We start from the raw sequence: 14,219 nt of genomic DNA on the forward strand, positions 1-14,219 counted from the left end.
GTGGACAAAAGGGGAAAGCTTGTAGTTCTGATCATCTAAGGGGAAAAGAAGAAAAGCTATTTAATGATATAGTTTTAAAATAGTGCAAGGAAGAGATATTTCCAGCAATGCTTTAATCTTATTTCAATATTTAATGTTTTGGTTTGGTTTTATTTTCACAAAGTGTGATCTGACTGTATGCTCCGAGTCAAGAAGAAACATGCAGCTACTTTAAGGGCTGCATGAAAAAGGTGATGTTGGCACCTGTTCTACCAAAATGGTGCTTGCTTCTTGCACAAATAAAAAACAGGAACTTGGGAAACAGGCATGTAGAAACTCAGAAATTATATCAAGGCATTCCTTAGGGTCTGTCTTTGAGATGAAAACTAAAGCAAGTGGGTTATCTGTTGCCCCGTAGCTCTCACATTCTCTCACTGTGTGACCAGTACAGCTTTCCTGGGGATACAGCCAGCAGACAGCACCTGAATTACTGTAGGCTATTGTATGAATGAAGCAACCTGGATGAAGTGAGTAGAATGGGCTCAGGCAGAGCTCTGGGATAACAGTTTCCGTATTTTCTTATCCTGTGTATTTATTTCAGAGCTCAGACATGGCCCATGCAGAGGAGGAATCCATGTAGATTCATGCACACTGCACTTTATTGCAGGTAACTGGCAGGAGGGACGTGTCCTGGTCTGCTGGTGGTTTGTCGCATGCTGAACCACCCAGAGGAGTTCATCAGCCGGTGCTGTGCGCTGTCGTGGCACAGCTGTGGTGAATGTGGTCATCTGCCTTGTGCCAGAGCCAGGTGGCCCTGCCTTTTCCATTTGTGCAGAGCAGTTTCAGGATCCTGCTGTTAATGATCAGAATTGTTCCCATAGCAGCTATCTGCAGTTTCCTCTTTTCCCAGAAATAAGAGGAGCAAAGAAACAGCATTTTCTTAAGAGTCCTGCTTCTAGCAACTGCATGTAAAAATCCCCCTTTATCCCTCTTTCTCTCAGTTCTCTCCTACGAGTATGTTGCTAGTGTTTGTCTGTCTTTAGCCTACTTTAATCCCTTGTTTTTCCTCCTTTTCACTTAAAGAAACTGTCACTGCTCTCATGTAAGGTAGTCAGTGTGAGACAGCTCTGTTGGTTCTGATTCTAGCCTAATAGATGTTTTGGGGCATGTTTTTGGAAGCATTTCTGCTCTTTCAGTTATTGATAAAAAGTAACTCCTTAGAACTTAATTTTGTCTGTGTAAAACAGTGTGAGGTAGATTAGTTGCTTCAGCAAAGAACATTTGTTGGTCCTAGATCAAATACACTCGATCACAGCTGCAGTTCTAGTCCAAACAATATAAAAAGACAAGATGTCCTCAAGAAGAGTTGGGTAATCCAGGGACAGGGAGGGTGGCCAGGGAACACCATTTCTCCAAAGCTGTATTTCAGCAACATTTTGTCAAAGTGAGCCTTGAGCCTGGAATGGCATGGTTTCCATACTACTTTTAAAGTGACCTCTGTATTCTGTATGTTTTACTTGATATTGCAAAAGCCCAGATGCATACAAAATTTTTAAAGAGTCAAGATGAAAAAACACTGCAACTCTTATTAGTCTACAACTGTGTAACAGTAGGACAGCTTTCCAACACTACCAAATTATAGCCTACAAAGAAAATGGCATTTGCCTAAAGATGCTCTGAGTTGCTTCCAAGTATTTGAACCAGAAACTTACGATTAAATGCTTGAGTTCTTCCTAGGAATCTGTCGTTTTGCCAAGTCCTTTCCGTTTACCACAGTCTGTTACATATCCTTTGTAATCTCTTATCCAAATTCTGTCTACTATGGCAAAAACAGGTGTGGGGAGCAGCATGGGGCAAGGGATTACAGATATGTCAGCTCGGTGGCGCTGACAACAGTTTCATCTACTGTAATAAGGAGATCTGGAAAAAATGAGAAGTAGATTTCTGAAGTACTGCTAAGTATTTTAGCCTTTTAGTCAAACCACAGTCAGCAAGAGTTCAGCTGTGTACACTGCCAGCAGCAGCGCTTGGCTGCGCTGCTAGAGACTAGCAGACTAACCACAGGAAAAGCAATCCGGATTAGACTAAAGGCCATTCTCAGCTGCGTCTAAAGATGGTCTACTAAGAGGTAAAACCAGAAGTTTACGGAGAAGATAAGTTTTCTTGAATGTAGGTGCCCGAAGGGTGAACAGGAGTGTTGTTCCTCATCTTCAGCCACAATGTCTTCTTACTTCTGCATGAACTGGATTCTTCTGATCCTCTTTACAGGTAACTGAGTGGGCCTAAATGAATAGGTGGAGGTGGATGGAGCTAACATGCATCAATGTTTCTGAGGGTTGCAGAGAGAGATATTTTACATTACAACAGGAAGAGTGCCTACATGGCACAGGAACTGCAGCTTTGTGTTACGAATAGAACTTTGTCACAGTGGCTCAATAGTATGGTCTTATCTCCTTTTTAAAACAAAATCACATTGAGGGTATGATGGTTTTAAATATGCTGATTCTTGGGCTGTCTGCTAGTCTTATTAGTGAATGATCTTTTGCGGTTTTTTAGATAATGAAGATCTGAGATGAGCACTTTAAATCATTTTAGAAAAGATGTAAACCAAGGATATTTCACTTCAACATGCTTTGTGAAGATGAATGCTTAGGAAGACACGGAAAAGGTCAACTGTGGCTCCTGGTGTTTTTTAGCCAATGGGAAATTTTATTGGGACAAATTGGTAATTTCTCCTTTTTTATTCTGAGAAAGCAGTGCTCCTAGGAAAATATTGTTAAAGGCAATAGCACTGTAAACAACAGGTTGCAGAGTGGTACTAGTATAGGCAGATAGACATTAAAAATTTGGTGGTAGAATATGTTCAGTAGAAAGAAAGGGTTATTGCAGATATTATTTCTTCTAGTTCTTTATAAAGCCTTTTATGATGCGATTCATTTAGAGCTTGCTTTTTTATATTAAATAAAATACATTCTTTTCAGAGATTAGTTTCTAGTATGCTGTTGTGGCAAAGTTTCTGAATGAAGACTTATTTTTAACTATAATAGCTTAGGTTGGGAAAATGACTGAGCTGAGCTGGGGAGAACAGCTTTTTCACAAGGGACAATTGCAATCAAGCCGTACAGTTGGCGGACCTGCCTCGGGGAGCTCCCTTCCTAATTATAGAGTGGGCTAGACTTTTAATAGAGATAATTTGTTGCCTGTACTTGCTGCAGAGAATTCTATCCCTGAAATGTTAATGTGGATAGATCGAAATATTTACACGTGTGGTCCCACGTTACTGAATTTGATAAGAAATGTGTAGTGGTAAGTATATGGCAAACAGTTTTCTTTGAAGTACAAGCAGACAGAATGTGCACCTCAGGAGCCCCACTGTGTATGTAACCTGTTAGAAGAAGGTGGTTACATGATGGCTATGACTGGACCACCAGAGCACAAACCATTTTGGCTGGCACTTAATACAGCTTTTATTAAAACCCTCCTAAAGGGAATATTGACTGGAGTGGTCTGAATACAGCAAAAGAAACTATCTCACTGTGACGAATGGGCTACTGGCTGCTGGGTCTCGCTGTTTTGACTTGAATAGCGTGACACAGCCTTCTGGAAACATGAAAAATGACTTTTAATGGGAACCTAACAAGTTAGGAACTGCATAAGAATGAGGGAAGAAAATAAGGTTGTGAAAAAAGAGGGTATAAAATTTCTCAAAAAGCTCTGAAAAATCTCTTCTGATAAGAGTAGGCAAAATCTGTCATTAGGCAAGAAAAAAGGAAACGTGTTCAGCAGTGATCATTCTGATGAAACCTGTGATTTAGTGGCTTTTCACTGAAAGGGAGGAAGTTTCCCACAATGGTTATAATGAAAGTCAATGTCTTACTGTTCCCCTGTGCGTGGCTTGGATTAAATCTGAACTAAGGGAAAAAATAAAGAGCTAACAGACCGGATATGGCTAAAGAGAAGCCACCAAGTTGTGCAAATCCAAATTCTGTTCTCTCTTCACCTCTCTGCCTACATGCAGAGACTGCAGAAAGTGTGCTTTATTTCTTTCTCTGGCTAGAGACACATTCTGAACAAATCACTGGCCCGATCATTATCCCTCACTTCATCAGTCCTGCTGGGATTCACATCTATTTGTGGAAAACCTGATCCAGCAATGCCTGGTGGTGTTTGCAAGGTGGCAGGTATCGGGTCGCGCAAGATGTGCTTGCACGCACTGTGCTCAACACTGACGTTTGTCTTTTTGTCCACAGGCCCCACAGTATCGGGATCACTTGTGAAAGGAAGGGTTGGCCAGAATATCACTGTGCCCTGCTTTTACACTGTTAAGAGGATACAAGACATTACATCAATGTGCTGGGGTCGTGACAGATGCCCTGTTTCAAAATGTTATCGGACCATTATCTGGACAGATGGATGGAAGGTGACAGAGCGGTACAACAGCAGGTATATGTTGAAAGGGAACCTGCCAATGGGCGACGTGTCCCTCACGATCGTGAGCGCCGAGGAAGCAGACAGTGGGATATACTGCTGCCGCGTGGAGATCGCAGGGTGGTTCAATGATCAGACAAGTAATCACGAGGTTGTGATAGAGAAAGGTGAGTGCAGAGGTGCTCTCTCGTGTCAGTACTATCGTGGTAAACCTGCTGCTGAGTCTGGATTTCAAAGCTTGTGGTGGAAATGATTTCTATAATCATCCATAGGACTGATCTTTAGGACTTTGCAGGTCTGCTATTAGTGCTGTTTAAATTAAGCTGTCTTTGGCATTGTTGTAATCCCAGTGCAATCACTGCAATTAAAAAAGGACATGGTGCTTTGTTTCATGGTGTCCAGCACTACTGCGCTTTCTTAGAAGCACTATTTGAAGAATTTGAGAGAAAGGGCAGCATAGGGTACTTAATTCATAGAAAGTGTTATACTTGACCCTTTTCATAGAAAACAGTGCTTCATTTTCCCTGCTTGATTCCAGAGGAAAGTCCAGGGACACAAAATTAGTATAGATGATTTTTTTTAATCAACTCTTCCTTTGATTTTTACTTTTTCGCTTGTTCATAAAAAGCATGATAATATATGGAACAAGTGGCTGACAGATGTACTTGTGTGGCTGATACTAGCAAAGTTTTATTATAGAAACGCTTTCTCTTTTTCACTACATAAATGTGCACTAAGGTTAATTATAACGTATGTTGGTTTTGTTTTATTTTTTTAACATCAGCTAGGATCTCTACTGCAAGTCCTCACACTTACACCTCTGAACAGACATCAGGTAACTTTTATCCAAGTATTAATCTCAATAGCATATATAGGTTATATTGCAAATGGGGATCTTAGGAAGGAAATAAAATGATAGATGATAGAAATGTCTTGGCTAAAATTTACTAAACATTACCATAGAACCAGAGATCAGAACTTGGATTTAAATTCTGCCTGACAGTATATAGAGAGCCCAGCAGAAGGAACATGTATACTTGGGAGGAAGTTTGCTTGCAGGTGTTATCCTTAAGTAGATTTTTTATTGGTGCTTAAAGTATTGTTTTTTTCTTGTGGCTGTTGTTTTTGTATGTTGTTTTGTTTGTGGTATAAAATCTCACCTTGTCTTCAGGAAATGCATCCCATGAATAGTAGAACACAAACTTTTAGGAGTTGGTTGTGCCCACTACTTAATAAATTTATTTGTTGCTCTATAACATAGAACTGTTTTACTGGGCTAGCTCAAAAGTGCATCTGATTCAGGATACTATCTCAGTAGCAGTCAATAGCAGATGATTAAGGATGGTGGTAGAAATGGGGCAGTAATTTTGTGATACAGTGCCAAAGTATTCATCTACCCTGGTATGATTTGTGTCTTGGAGGCTGCCCACATCCTCTGTAGCCTATGCATATGTAATAATGTGAGGCCCTTCATTGTAGCGGAAGGGACAGTCAACAACTATTCTTCACTTGGTTTCTCCATTCCACTCACAAGTTTATAGACTTCTATTGTATACCCACTCAGCTGCATCTTTCTCAGTCTGAAAAAGATAACTTTAATTTCCAGGGCACAAGAGAGAGCTCATAGTGTAACAATAGCTTATTCTCCAGATTTTGAAAGAAAAGTCAGGGATGCCATTTGTATTTCTCCCTCCATTTCAGATATATCCAGTTAAGCAACTCTAAAATGTTACCACAGTTGCATTTCCTTTTTGGAAGAAGAAGTGAAAACTTTCTCAGACTGTTTCTGTTCTAGTTGCAAATAACATAGCTTCCAATCTTAGAACTCATGGGTTTTCTTAACCCTGTGACGTCTTCCTTTGCTGCTGGTGGAGTAACTTTTCAGATTACAAGTTAATATGTGCATGTTCACACAGAGGGAGACTGCAAAAGGCAGGTGGTCATGTGCCTCTGATGTAGAAGTACTCCAGCATCTCCAATGGAAGAGAACAGTGAAGCAAATGATCCTGTCCTCTTCAAAGTAAAGCTTCTGGGAGAAGGGTAACAATTTAAAACATCAAAGGAACCAGCTGGGGTTGTCATAATGTGAACAGGAGATTTTGTTTTCAGAAGGGTTGTATATCATCTGACAACACATGGAGAAACTGAGACTGATGATATGGAAGACATAAGTTTGTACGTTGGAAGTTTAAATATTGCAAAAAGCTTTGCTCTGGGAAATTACCTCAAAATATGCTGCAGGTCCTTACACAAATATATCGCATTTTGGTCAGTCTGTTTATTGTATAGCTGTTTGGGACTTTAAAAGTTATCACTTTCTTTCTCCAATTCTGCACCACTTGCACTTTCAAGGCCCTGAGCTAACCTTAATCGGTTTTCATCAGATAACCGAAGTTTGCATTAAGCATCCACTGCTGCTGCTTTGCTCCAAAACCAGATGCCTGCCTTGGTAACTCCTTCCTTCTAGGCCCTGTGTTGATATAGCAGCAAGAGCTAAGTGTTTCCTGGAAGGAATTCAAAGCTCTGAAAAGGGCAGCAGAGGCTGCAATATTTAGAGTTTTGTGCTGAAGGTACCAACCTCTTTATGATATGCAGAGCTGAGACTCCTGATAGAGAGATACTTAAGTTTGACGGTCCCAAGTCAGCAGTACAAAGTCCTCTCTGTCAAGGCAGAATGGTTCTCTGTGCAAGTGATGTGTTTGTCTTGCCTTTGCTCAGCTCAAGGGAGCACCAGTGAATCATCCTTTACCACCACAAGAACGTGGCCGTCGGTTTCTGCTTCGGAAGCTCCTCAGACTGTAAGCATCTCGGTTGTGCTGTAGCATACCTACACAAAGTGGATAGACCTGAGAGGTTATTGGGTCATCCCTACAGTTCACTTGTACTGCTTTAGTTTGATCGCAAAAGAATATTTTTTTTGTGGTCTGCATGTTTAGTGCTTATGAAAGAATGCTTATGTGCTCATTATTAAAGAGGGGCGGGGGGGAACCTGCTTTACATGCATAAAGTACTTCCTACTAATGCAGGAAGAGCGTTAGCAACATCTGTGTTGCCTTTCAGGCCTCTGGTCCCTGCTCAAGCACCTCAGACTGCTCGGATGTAACTGCAAATGTGCAGGTACGGCAGGATAAGGGGAAGAGTTGAAACTGGACCACCCGACAGCACGGGGATGCTCTGCGCTCCCCGTGCAATGCGCTTCAAACAGGCAGCTCTGTGTCTGTTCTGCCGAGTCCTCCAGCACATATTGCAGGGTGACAGGCAGCAACATCACCCAGATTTTGTCAGGAAGACAAGACAGCCAAGCTAGCCTTTCGCAAGGCCTGCTGTGACGTACTACAAGGCAGTACGTGCTGTGAGCTTCCGTACTGCTGCATGTGCAGAATGCAAGTCAAGGACCATACTGCGCTTCAGCATCTTTCCAGGCCTGAGTTCCTAATGAGAGGTTAGATGTCCCATGGCTGACTTCAGAAAGAGGTTTTGGCTAAATAAAGACCACTGCAAGGAGGAGGCGTGTTTACTTATTGGTATAAAGCCTTGAATAACTACTGCATAAGCTGACAAAAAGGTGGGAGGGTGTGACATCAGGAGATACTTTAATCATAAAAAAAAAAATATTCACCAAATAGTATTAAACCTGAACAAATGGGATTTGCAATAACTTCAGGTTCTTTGACAATCTCAAAGTAATGTGTTTAACAGCATGGTTCATACAACTGTTGCAGTGATTCTGCTTGCAGCTAGTCCTGTATCTCAAATTAGGCTCTTGCTCTCAAGTGTACTTTTACTGCAGGCTTGCGAAACACACAAATTTGCCTTTTGGTACCGTGTGGGCTTCTTGCTCTCAGTGCCACTAATGCTCATCTGTTTTGTTTTTGACAGAATGTGTCTGTATCATTTCCCAGTCAGCAGTATTCAGAAAATGGGCTATACATTGGGATTGGTTTATGTGCAGTACTTCTAGCCATCCTTATTTTGGCTCTGTTCCTCGCTAGACGTAAGTACTTTTCATGGGTGGTTATTCAAGGATTGGTCATGTACGTCTAATCACAGCTGTGCCAGATGCCACATGTCTTCTGCTTCAGGGAAGCGAGCTAAGGTCCCTGGATGGCCTCACTCTGTGCCCTGCGCTCGGGTTGCTTGCTCAGCTCTCCCCCTTAGCCTTGGGGGCACAGAATGGCAAGGCGCGAATGTGGTCTCGTCATTTTTTGTCTCGGACTCCTTAGCAACCAGTCGACCTGGGGTCTGGTGAGGAGATGTGTGATACAAGCCCGCCTCTCCTGCCCCACTCATTTCCTCCTACCCAGTCCTCAGTTGCCATGTCGTCCCTGTCCTTCCCAATGATAACGGGAGGGGCACTGGTTTCATATAACTGTATGCAATATTTTTTCTATGTGCCAGACTTTCTGCATAGAGCCTTTTGGTCAGACCAAGACGTATGAATTAGATCTCATGGAAATAATGGGGATTTCCTATATACTGAAAACATTTGTTTAAAGTTCCTTTATTTAGTTTCTTACACTTGAATTTTCTTTTTGAACCCACTACTTTACTTGCTTCTGATGGTTTAAACAAAATCATGTTTTCTCTCTTTTTTTCTTTATTTTCATTCTTGATGGTCCTTAGAATATTTATACAATACGAAGAAGACGGGTGACTTTGCAAAGTAAGTATTCTGTTTATGCTTTAGCTAATAGGACAAACTAGGTTGCAGAAAGAAAGTGTTGCCAGAATGCTTCAGCACATACTTTGACTTTTTTTAAAAATTCAAGTTAATAGGAAACATTGCAAAAAGAAATTAATAAATCCTGCTACTTATTAGTTAGTAAGCAAAAATGAGTATAACTGTCAGGTCATTGCATTGCGGAGCATGCAAACTTCAAGTGTGAGTTGTCTCGTAAGTGGAAAAATGATTCATTATCAGTCATGTTTAAGTGTTTTAGCATATTTTATATTTTTCCAGTGAGCTGGTTGGTTTAGCTATCTGCTCGTCTGTGTTTCCATTGTCAGTTTTTTGTTTAACAGCATGGTTTTTACTCTTTTCTGCAGCTTTGTTGCATTTTGGAGGCCAGAAGCCGCAGGGAACCATAGTGCCCTGGAAGATGAGATCCATGCAGAGGAAAACATTTATATAATACACTAAGGACTATATGCATGCTTGCCTTTGTCATCGCTGGGACATTAAATAGTTTGCAAAATGTTAGCTGCTCCCTCTGCTCAGCAGATAAATGTGACTGGACTACTGAAGCATTATTCACATCATTCTAATAAAACAAATAAAAGCTACACTTCTAATTAAAAACTTTTATCAGCCTGTTCCAGAAACAGAAACCCTACTGGCTTGAATGGAAATTTCCAGAATTCACTTATCAAACCCTAAAGAAAGTTACCATTATATTTATTATCTGCTTCAAATTGTCTCTTCCTTTTTGGAAAAAAAGAGGAAGTGTCAGAATAGCTACTCAATCTCTAAAGGAAAACCACACAAGTTTTTAAAAAACTTGACTTTACTGTGTATTATATCTGCCAGCTACAAAAGAGTCCATGCCATCAGAGGGCAGAAGCAATCTCACAGCTGCCATCACAAAGATGACACATGGAAAAACTTGGTAGTGTTAGTATTTCAATATATATTTAGTGGAATTTTCATTAAGGTTGGGTAAAACCAGTCCTAGTAACAGCTCAGTAATGCACTGTATTAATTGCTCTCCACCCACAGTTAAATCTGGAGGAGCTATTGATGCTCAACCTGTCATGGGACGTCCTCAGAGCTTACAGGATCAGTACTTCAATGTGCAGAATATTCACAGCTTGTTTTCAGAGAACCATGACTAAGTGCATTTTCCTTTGCAAAATATGTCATCTTTTTTCTTTGTGGCTTTCTCCTCGGGCATGCCTATGCTTTGAGAAGTCCTCAGCGTGGAAGGTCTTACTTCCAGGCCTTTAAAACAACTGAACAAAAAATATCTACTTTGCAAAGTTAATTAAATTCTCACTTTTCTTAGCTTGTGGAAAAGTCATGGACATTGCACACAATATTGGCTGAAAGTTTGCCCTGCCTTTACACCCCTCTAGATACCAAATGACTCACATGTCTCATGCTGAATTTGTTTGATGGCTTTTAGCTCATAAATGTAGTTTATGTAGGAGTATCTGTGGCCTAGTGCCTTTCCTCCATTGCTCCTCAGTTAGACCTGGGTCTCAGCTTTTATTCTCTGCAACACTAAACTTTGGTTTACTTAAAGAAATGGAGGCAGCCCCGTGAGGATGAATCAATTCTTTATGCATAGTTGAGCAATAGACACAACATGCCCAAATCAGCTTTAAGTGGAAGGCTAATTTTCCCCAATTGTTCTTAAGAGTGCATTTTTAAACAGAGGCTGGGGAATTCCTGAAAGAGCAGAAAAGTAGTACAAGCAGGAGAGAGACCAACTCTTAGCAAATATTGGTCAGTACAAATTTTGCCCTGAAGCTCATCCCAAGCAGCAATGTGGAACACCTAGAGGAGACGTTGCTGCCACAGGGAAGACTTGCAGATTTACCGCAAACTTTCTATCATTGAGTTCATAATTTTCGAGGGAGTCATGTGAAGAACAAAGCTGTATTATCCAATGAGGCGTAAAGGAGCAATAATAAAATCAGTAGGTATTTCCGTTAACAGCTGAGACACTTGGGACCACAGTCTGGTTGTGCTTTAAGGGGAGCTGGGGTCAGTGGAGCAGTTACCCATCCTTCCCCCAGCTGGTAGAGATGGGAGGGCTTGAGCAGTTTGGGGAGGGGAGTGTTTTCCCCCAGGAGTCCTGGAGAGCCTGCTAAGGTGGGATACTGCTGGTGAGTGTGCTTGCAAAGGCTCACAAAGGAGGGAAAGGCTCCTCGTCCTGTTGAGGAAGGAAGAAATGGAAAGCAAGTTGGGATAGGTGACCCTGGCGTGCTGTGTGTTTTCGCTTGTGCTGTGTGTTGTCTTGGGGCTGTCTGTCGGAGCAGACCTAAACGGTTGAAAACGTGGAGGTGAATTCATGGCTGGCTGAAGAGCTCGGTGTGGGAGCACAGGTATTAGGTGGTCACTGATCCCTAGGCCAGGAAAGGCAGTGGAGGAAACCAGCTCTGCTGTTTTCTGTGTTCATGTCACGTGTTGACTTGTGGAAGGTACCGAAACTAGTAAGAACCTGCTAGGGTTAGACTGTATCTTTGTATTTAACTATTAATAGCAATTACTAAATTAAAATGACTGACCACACTGCAGACACTGCTTGCTTTCTGCCTGGCTTAGCATGTGGCTGCTGTGGGTTCTAGTCCATGACCAGAGCTGGAGGAAGTCTGATCTGGTCTCTGAACTAGATCTCAGAAAACATCTTCAGCAGTTTCTACTTTCTGGAATTTTACCAAATCAGTCTCTACTGGAATCAGAGTTAGACAAGTGTGGGGTTTCCAGAATTACCTGATTCCAGCCACTCATGCTCTTAAGGAGTTTGAAGACCATCCTTGAAGACTGCTAATCATTAAAACTGCTTGCCCATAAGGATTTTTTTCTTAATATTACAGACTAATTCTTATATCAGGGAGTTTTCATGCAAAATAAGGTTCTAGAATATCTGATAACCAGAATCTCGATTAAAGTTTCCTTTCTGCAGTGCAGTTAGTTGGTAAACAGACTCTGCAAAGGTTGTGTGGAACAAGAACTTTGTCTTGGATATGCAGTATAATACATGCAAATACATGCAGGCAGAAGCTCCCTGTACTTTTTCATTACTTCCACTTATGTCAGTGGATCTTGGAAGAGGCATTTCAAAATGAGCCCCAGAGATGTGCAGGTGGTACTTGGAGCCTGTTCACCCATTAAGAGATTATCCAGCTGCACGCAAACTGGCAGCACATTGAGCGTGATATGGCTAACTAACAAGCTGCAAACTGATTTTTTTTTGAGACAGCTCTCTGCCTTTCCTTTTCTGCCTGCAAGGAGCCACTAGATAGCAGTACAGAAGCAGAAAGCAAACTACATTTTTCTGGTTCTTCCCAGCACACTTGGATTTTGGGTGATGTTTCTCAATTCACTGTGCTGCATTTAGCTCAGTCTTGCTAAAGAAGCAAAGCTTACATGATGCTGTGTTCATTCTCTTCCTTCCCTAGTCACCTGCGACATACTGACCAATTCTGTTTTGACAAGCTTCATGGAAATTGGTAGCTGGATAAAGATCCAAATTTGTGCCCCAGGTGGGATTCAGCTGCTCCTTGCACTGGCATCAGCTGGGCATGGGCTTGAAGCCATTGCTTACTAGTGAGCGATGAGAGACAAAGGAGAAACTGGGATCATTGCAGGGAAAAAGTCTTCAGGATATTGGACACATCAGGTTTCATTAGTTCTGTTCACAGAACAGCTGGGGCTGTGTGTACTTGGCATTGTATGAACTGTACCTGGTAGAATACAGCAAATTAGATATTTTACTGATTGCTGGTTAACCTCCCTTATAATGTTGACAATAAGACGCTGCTGTATTGTTGCGTCTATCCTCAGTGGTTGCTGTTTATGCTGCACTGAAGCATGTGAAGGTACAGATCAGCACTGCGGCATCACTGATTCAGAATAAACTCAGAATAGTTCTCTGAGCTTCGCGCCGCTTGAATCTGCCACTAAGTTGGGTACAGGAGCATCAGTTGGCTACATGCCGGTGAAAGAACCAGGCACCCTGGCTTTGCTGGAGCCTGGTCTATTGGGGATCTACTTCTTGCTAGTGTAACATAGTGGTGGTGTGATGGATGAGGATGCTGATGAGAGCTAGCCTCCTACTCCAATGTACTGCTGAGTCCAACACGACTGCAAGCACAAGAGCCCTCTGATGCTGTGTTGGGGGGGATATCGAACAACTAATCCCTCTCCAACCTTCCTGTGCTACCCAAGATTTTGTAGACCTCTTCCTGGTAGGTTATCTCTTTTCCAGGCTAACTCATCCTGGACTACCATCTAATCCTCCTGTGGAAGCTCTTCCATACTTTCCACCATTCTTTTTGCCCTTCCTGGAATCCTTTTTGGATTTAACATATGCTTTGAGGGGACTAGAACTATACATAGGATCCAAGGTAGATTTGTACAGTGGTGTATTGCTGTCTTCTGCTTTGTTTCCTATTGCTTTATTAATAACTGCTAAAATTTGATTGGCCTTTTTTAATGCTACCGAGCAGAGGGGTGACATTTTCATGGGCTTGACTACTCAGGATAAGCCCAAAATCTCCTCTCTGAGGGGGTAATGACTGGTTAAAGCCCATCATTTTATCATTTGAACTTGGAATTTTTTCTCCCCTTTGCACACAGTTTTGTCTGCCTGCAATTCTTCATTCCTGACCTTAATGCCCTGAATTACTTTTGCTTTATTACTCATCTTTTCCAGAGAAGAACTTTCAGAGAACTTCTTTATCAATTGGCCAGAAGAGTAAAAAATAAGTCAGAAAGATTAAAAAGTATTTCTTGGAGTTGATGTTGCAGATTTTTGGGAAGGATTTTTTTTTTTTTCAGGAAAACATTTGTGAGTGTCTCTGCAAGGCTTCTTTATGAATAGAAAATATGAATCTGGTGAAAGAAAGGGGGAGGGTCTTCAAGCAGAAGGCAGAATCAGGGGAAATGAAGGGATTAAGAAAATGTAAGTGAAGACAAAGTCAGAGGTGGAGACTAAGCCAAATACTTAGGAGTGTAAGAGCACAGAGCTTGCTCTTGCTGCTCAGCACCACAGAGCAGTAATGGGCCTTAAGGGTTCCATGGAGAGGCAAAACAAACAGTACATTGAAATCTCTGGTGATAGTACCATGCTGAGCATCTTGGAAGA

At 41.7% G+C, this 14,219-nt stretch overlaps 1 protein-coding gene across 3 annotated transcripts; it reads left to right on the top strand.

Moving 5' to 3' along the window:
* The first annotated feature begins 318 nt into the window (after window positions 1–318).
* LOC115334206 (hepatitis A virus cellular receptor 1 homolog) lies at window positions 319–9,690 on the top strand. Of its 3 annotated transcripts, none has more exons than XM_029998133.2 (8): window positions 321–2,247; window positions 4,230–4,574; window positions 5,192–5,242; window positions 7,126–7,205; window positions 7,468–7,524; window positions 8,287–8,401; window positions 9,031–9,070; window positions 9,454–9,690. In XM_029998133.2, the coding sequence occupies exons 1-8, from the start codon at window positions 2,199–2,201 to the stop codon at window positions 9,545–9,547; spliced, it is 831 nt and encodes a 276-aa protein (XP_029853993.1). In that variant the 5' UTR covers window positions 321–2,198; the 3' UTR covers window positions 9,548–9,690. The 3 variants fall into 3 exon arrangements, with proteins under 3 accessions (XP_029853994.1, XP_029853993.1, XP_029853995.1); XM_029998135.2 differs by lacking the exon at window positions 321–2,247 and adding an exon at window positions 2,270–4,153; XM_029998134.2 differs by lacking the exon at window positions 5,192–5,242 and having other exon boundaries at window positions 319–2,247.
* The last annotated feature ends 4,529 nt before the right edge of the window (window positions 9,691–14,219 follow it).

The sequence above is a fragment of the Aquila chrysaetos genome, chromosome 22, assembly GCF_900496995.4.
Source record: "Aquila chrysaetos chrysaetos chromosome 22, bAquChr1.4, whole genome shotgun sequence".
In the NCBI taxonomy this organism is placed as follows: domain Eukaryota; kingdom Metazoa; phylum Chordata; class Aves; order Accipitriformes; family Accipitridae; genus Aquila; species Aquila chrysaetos.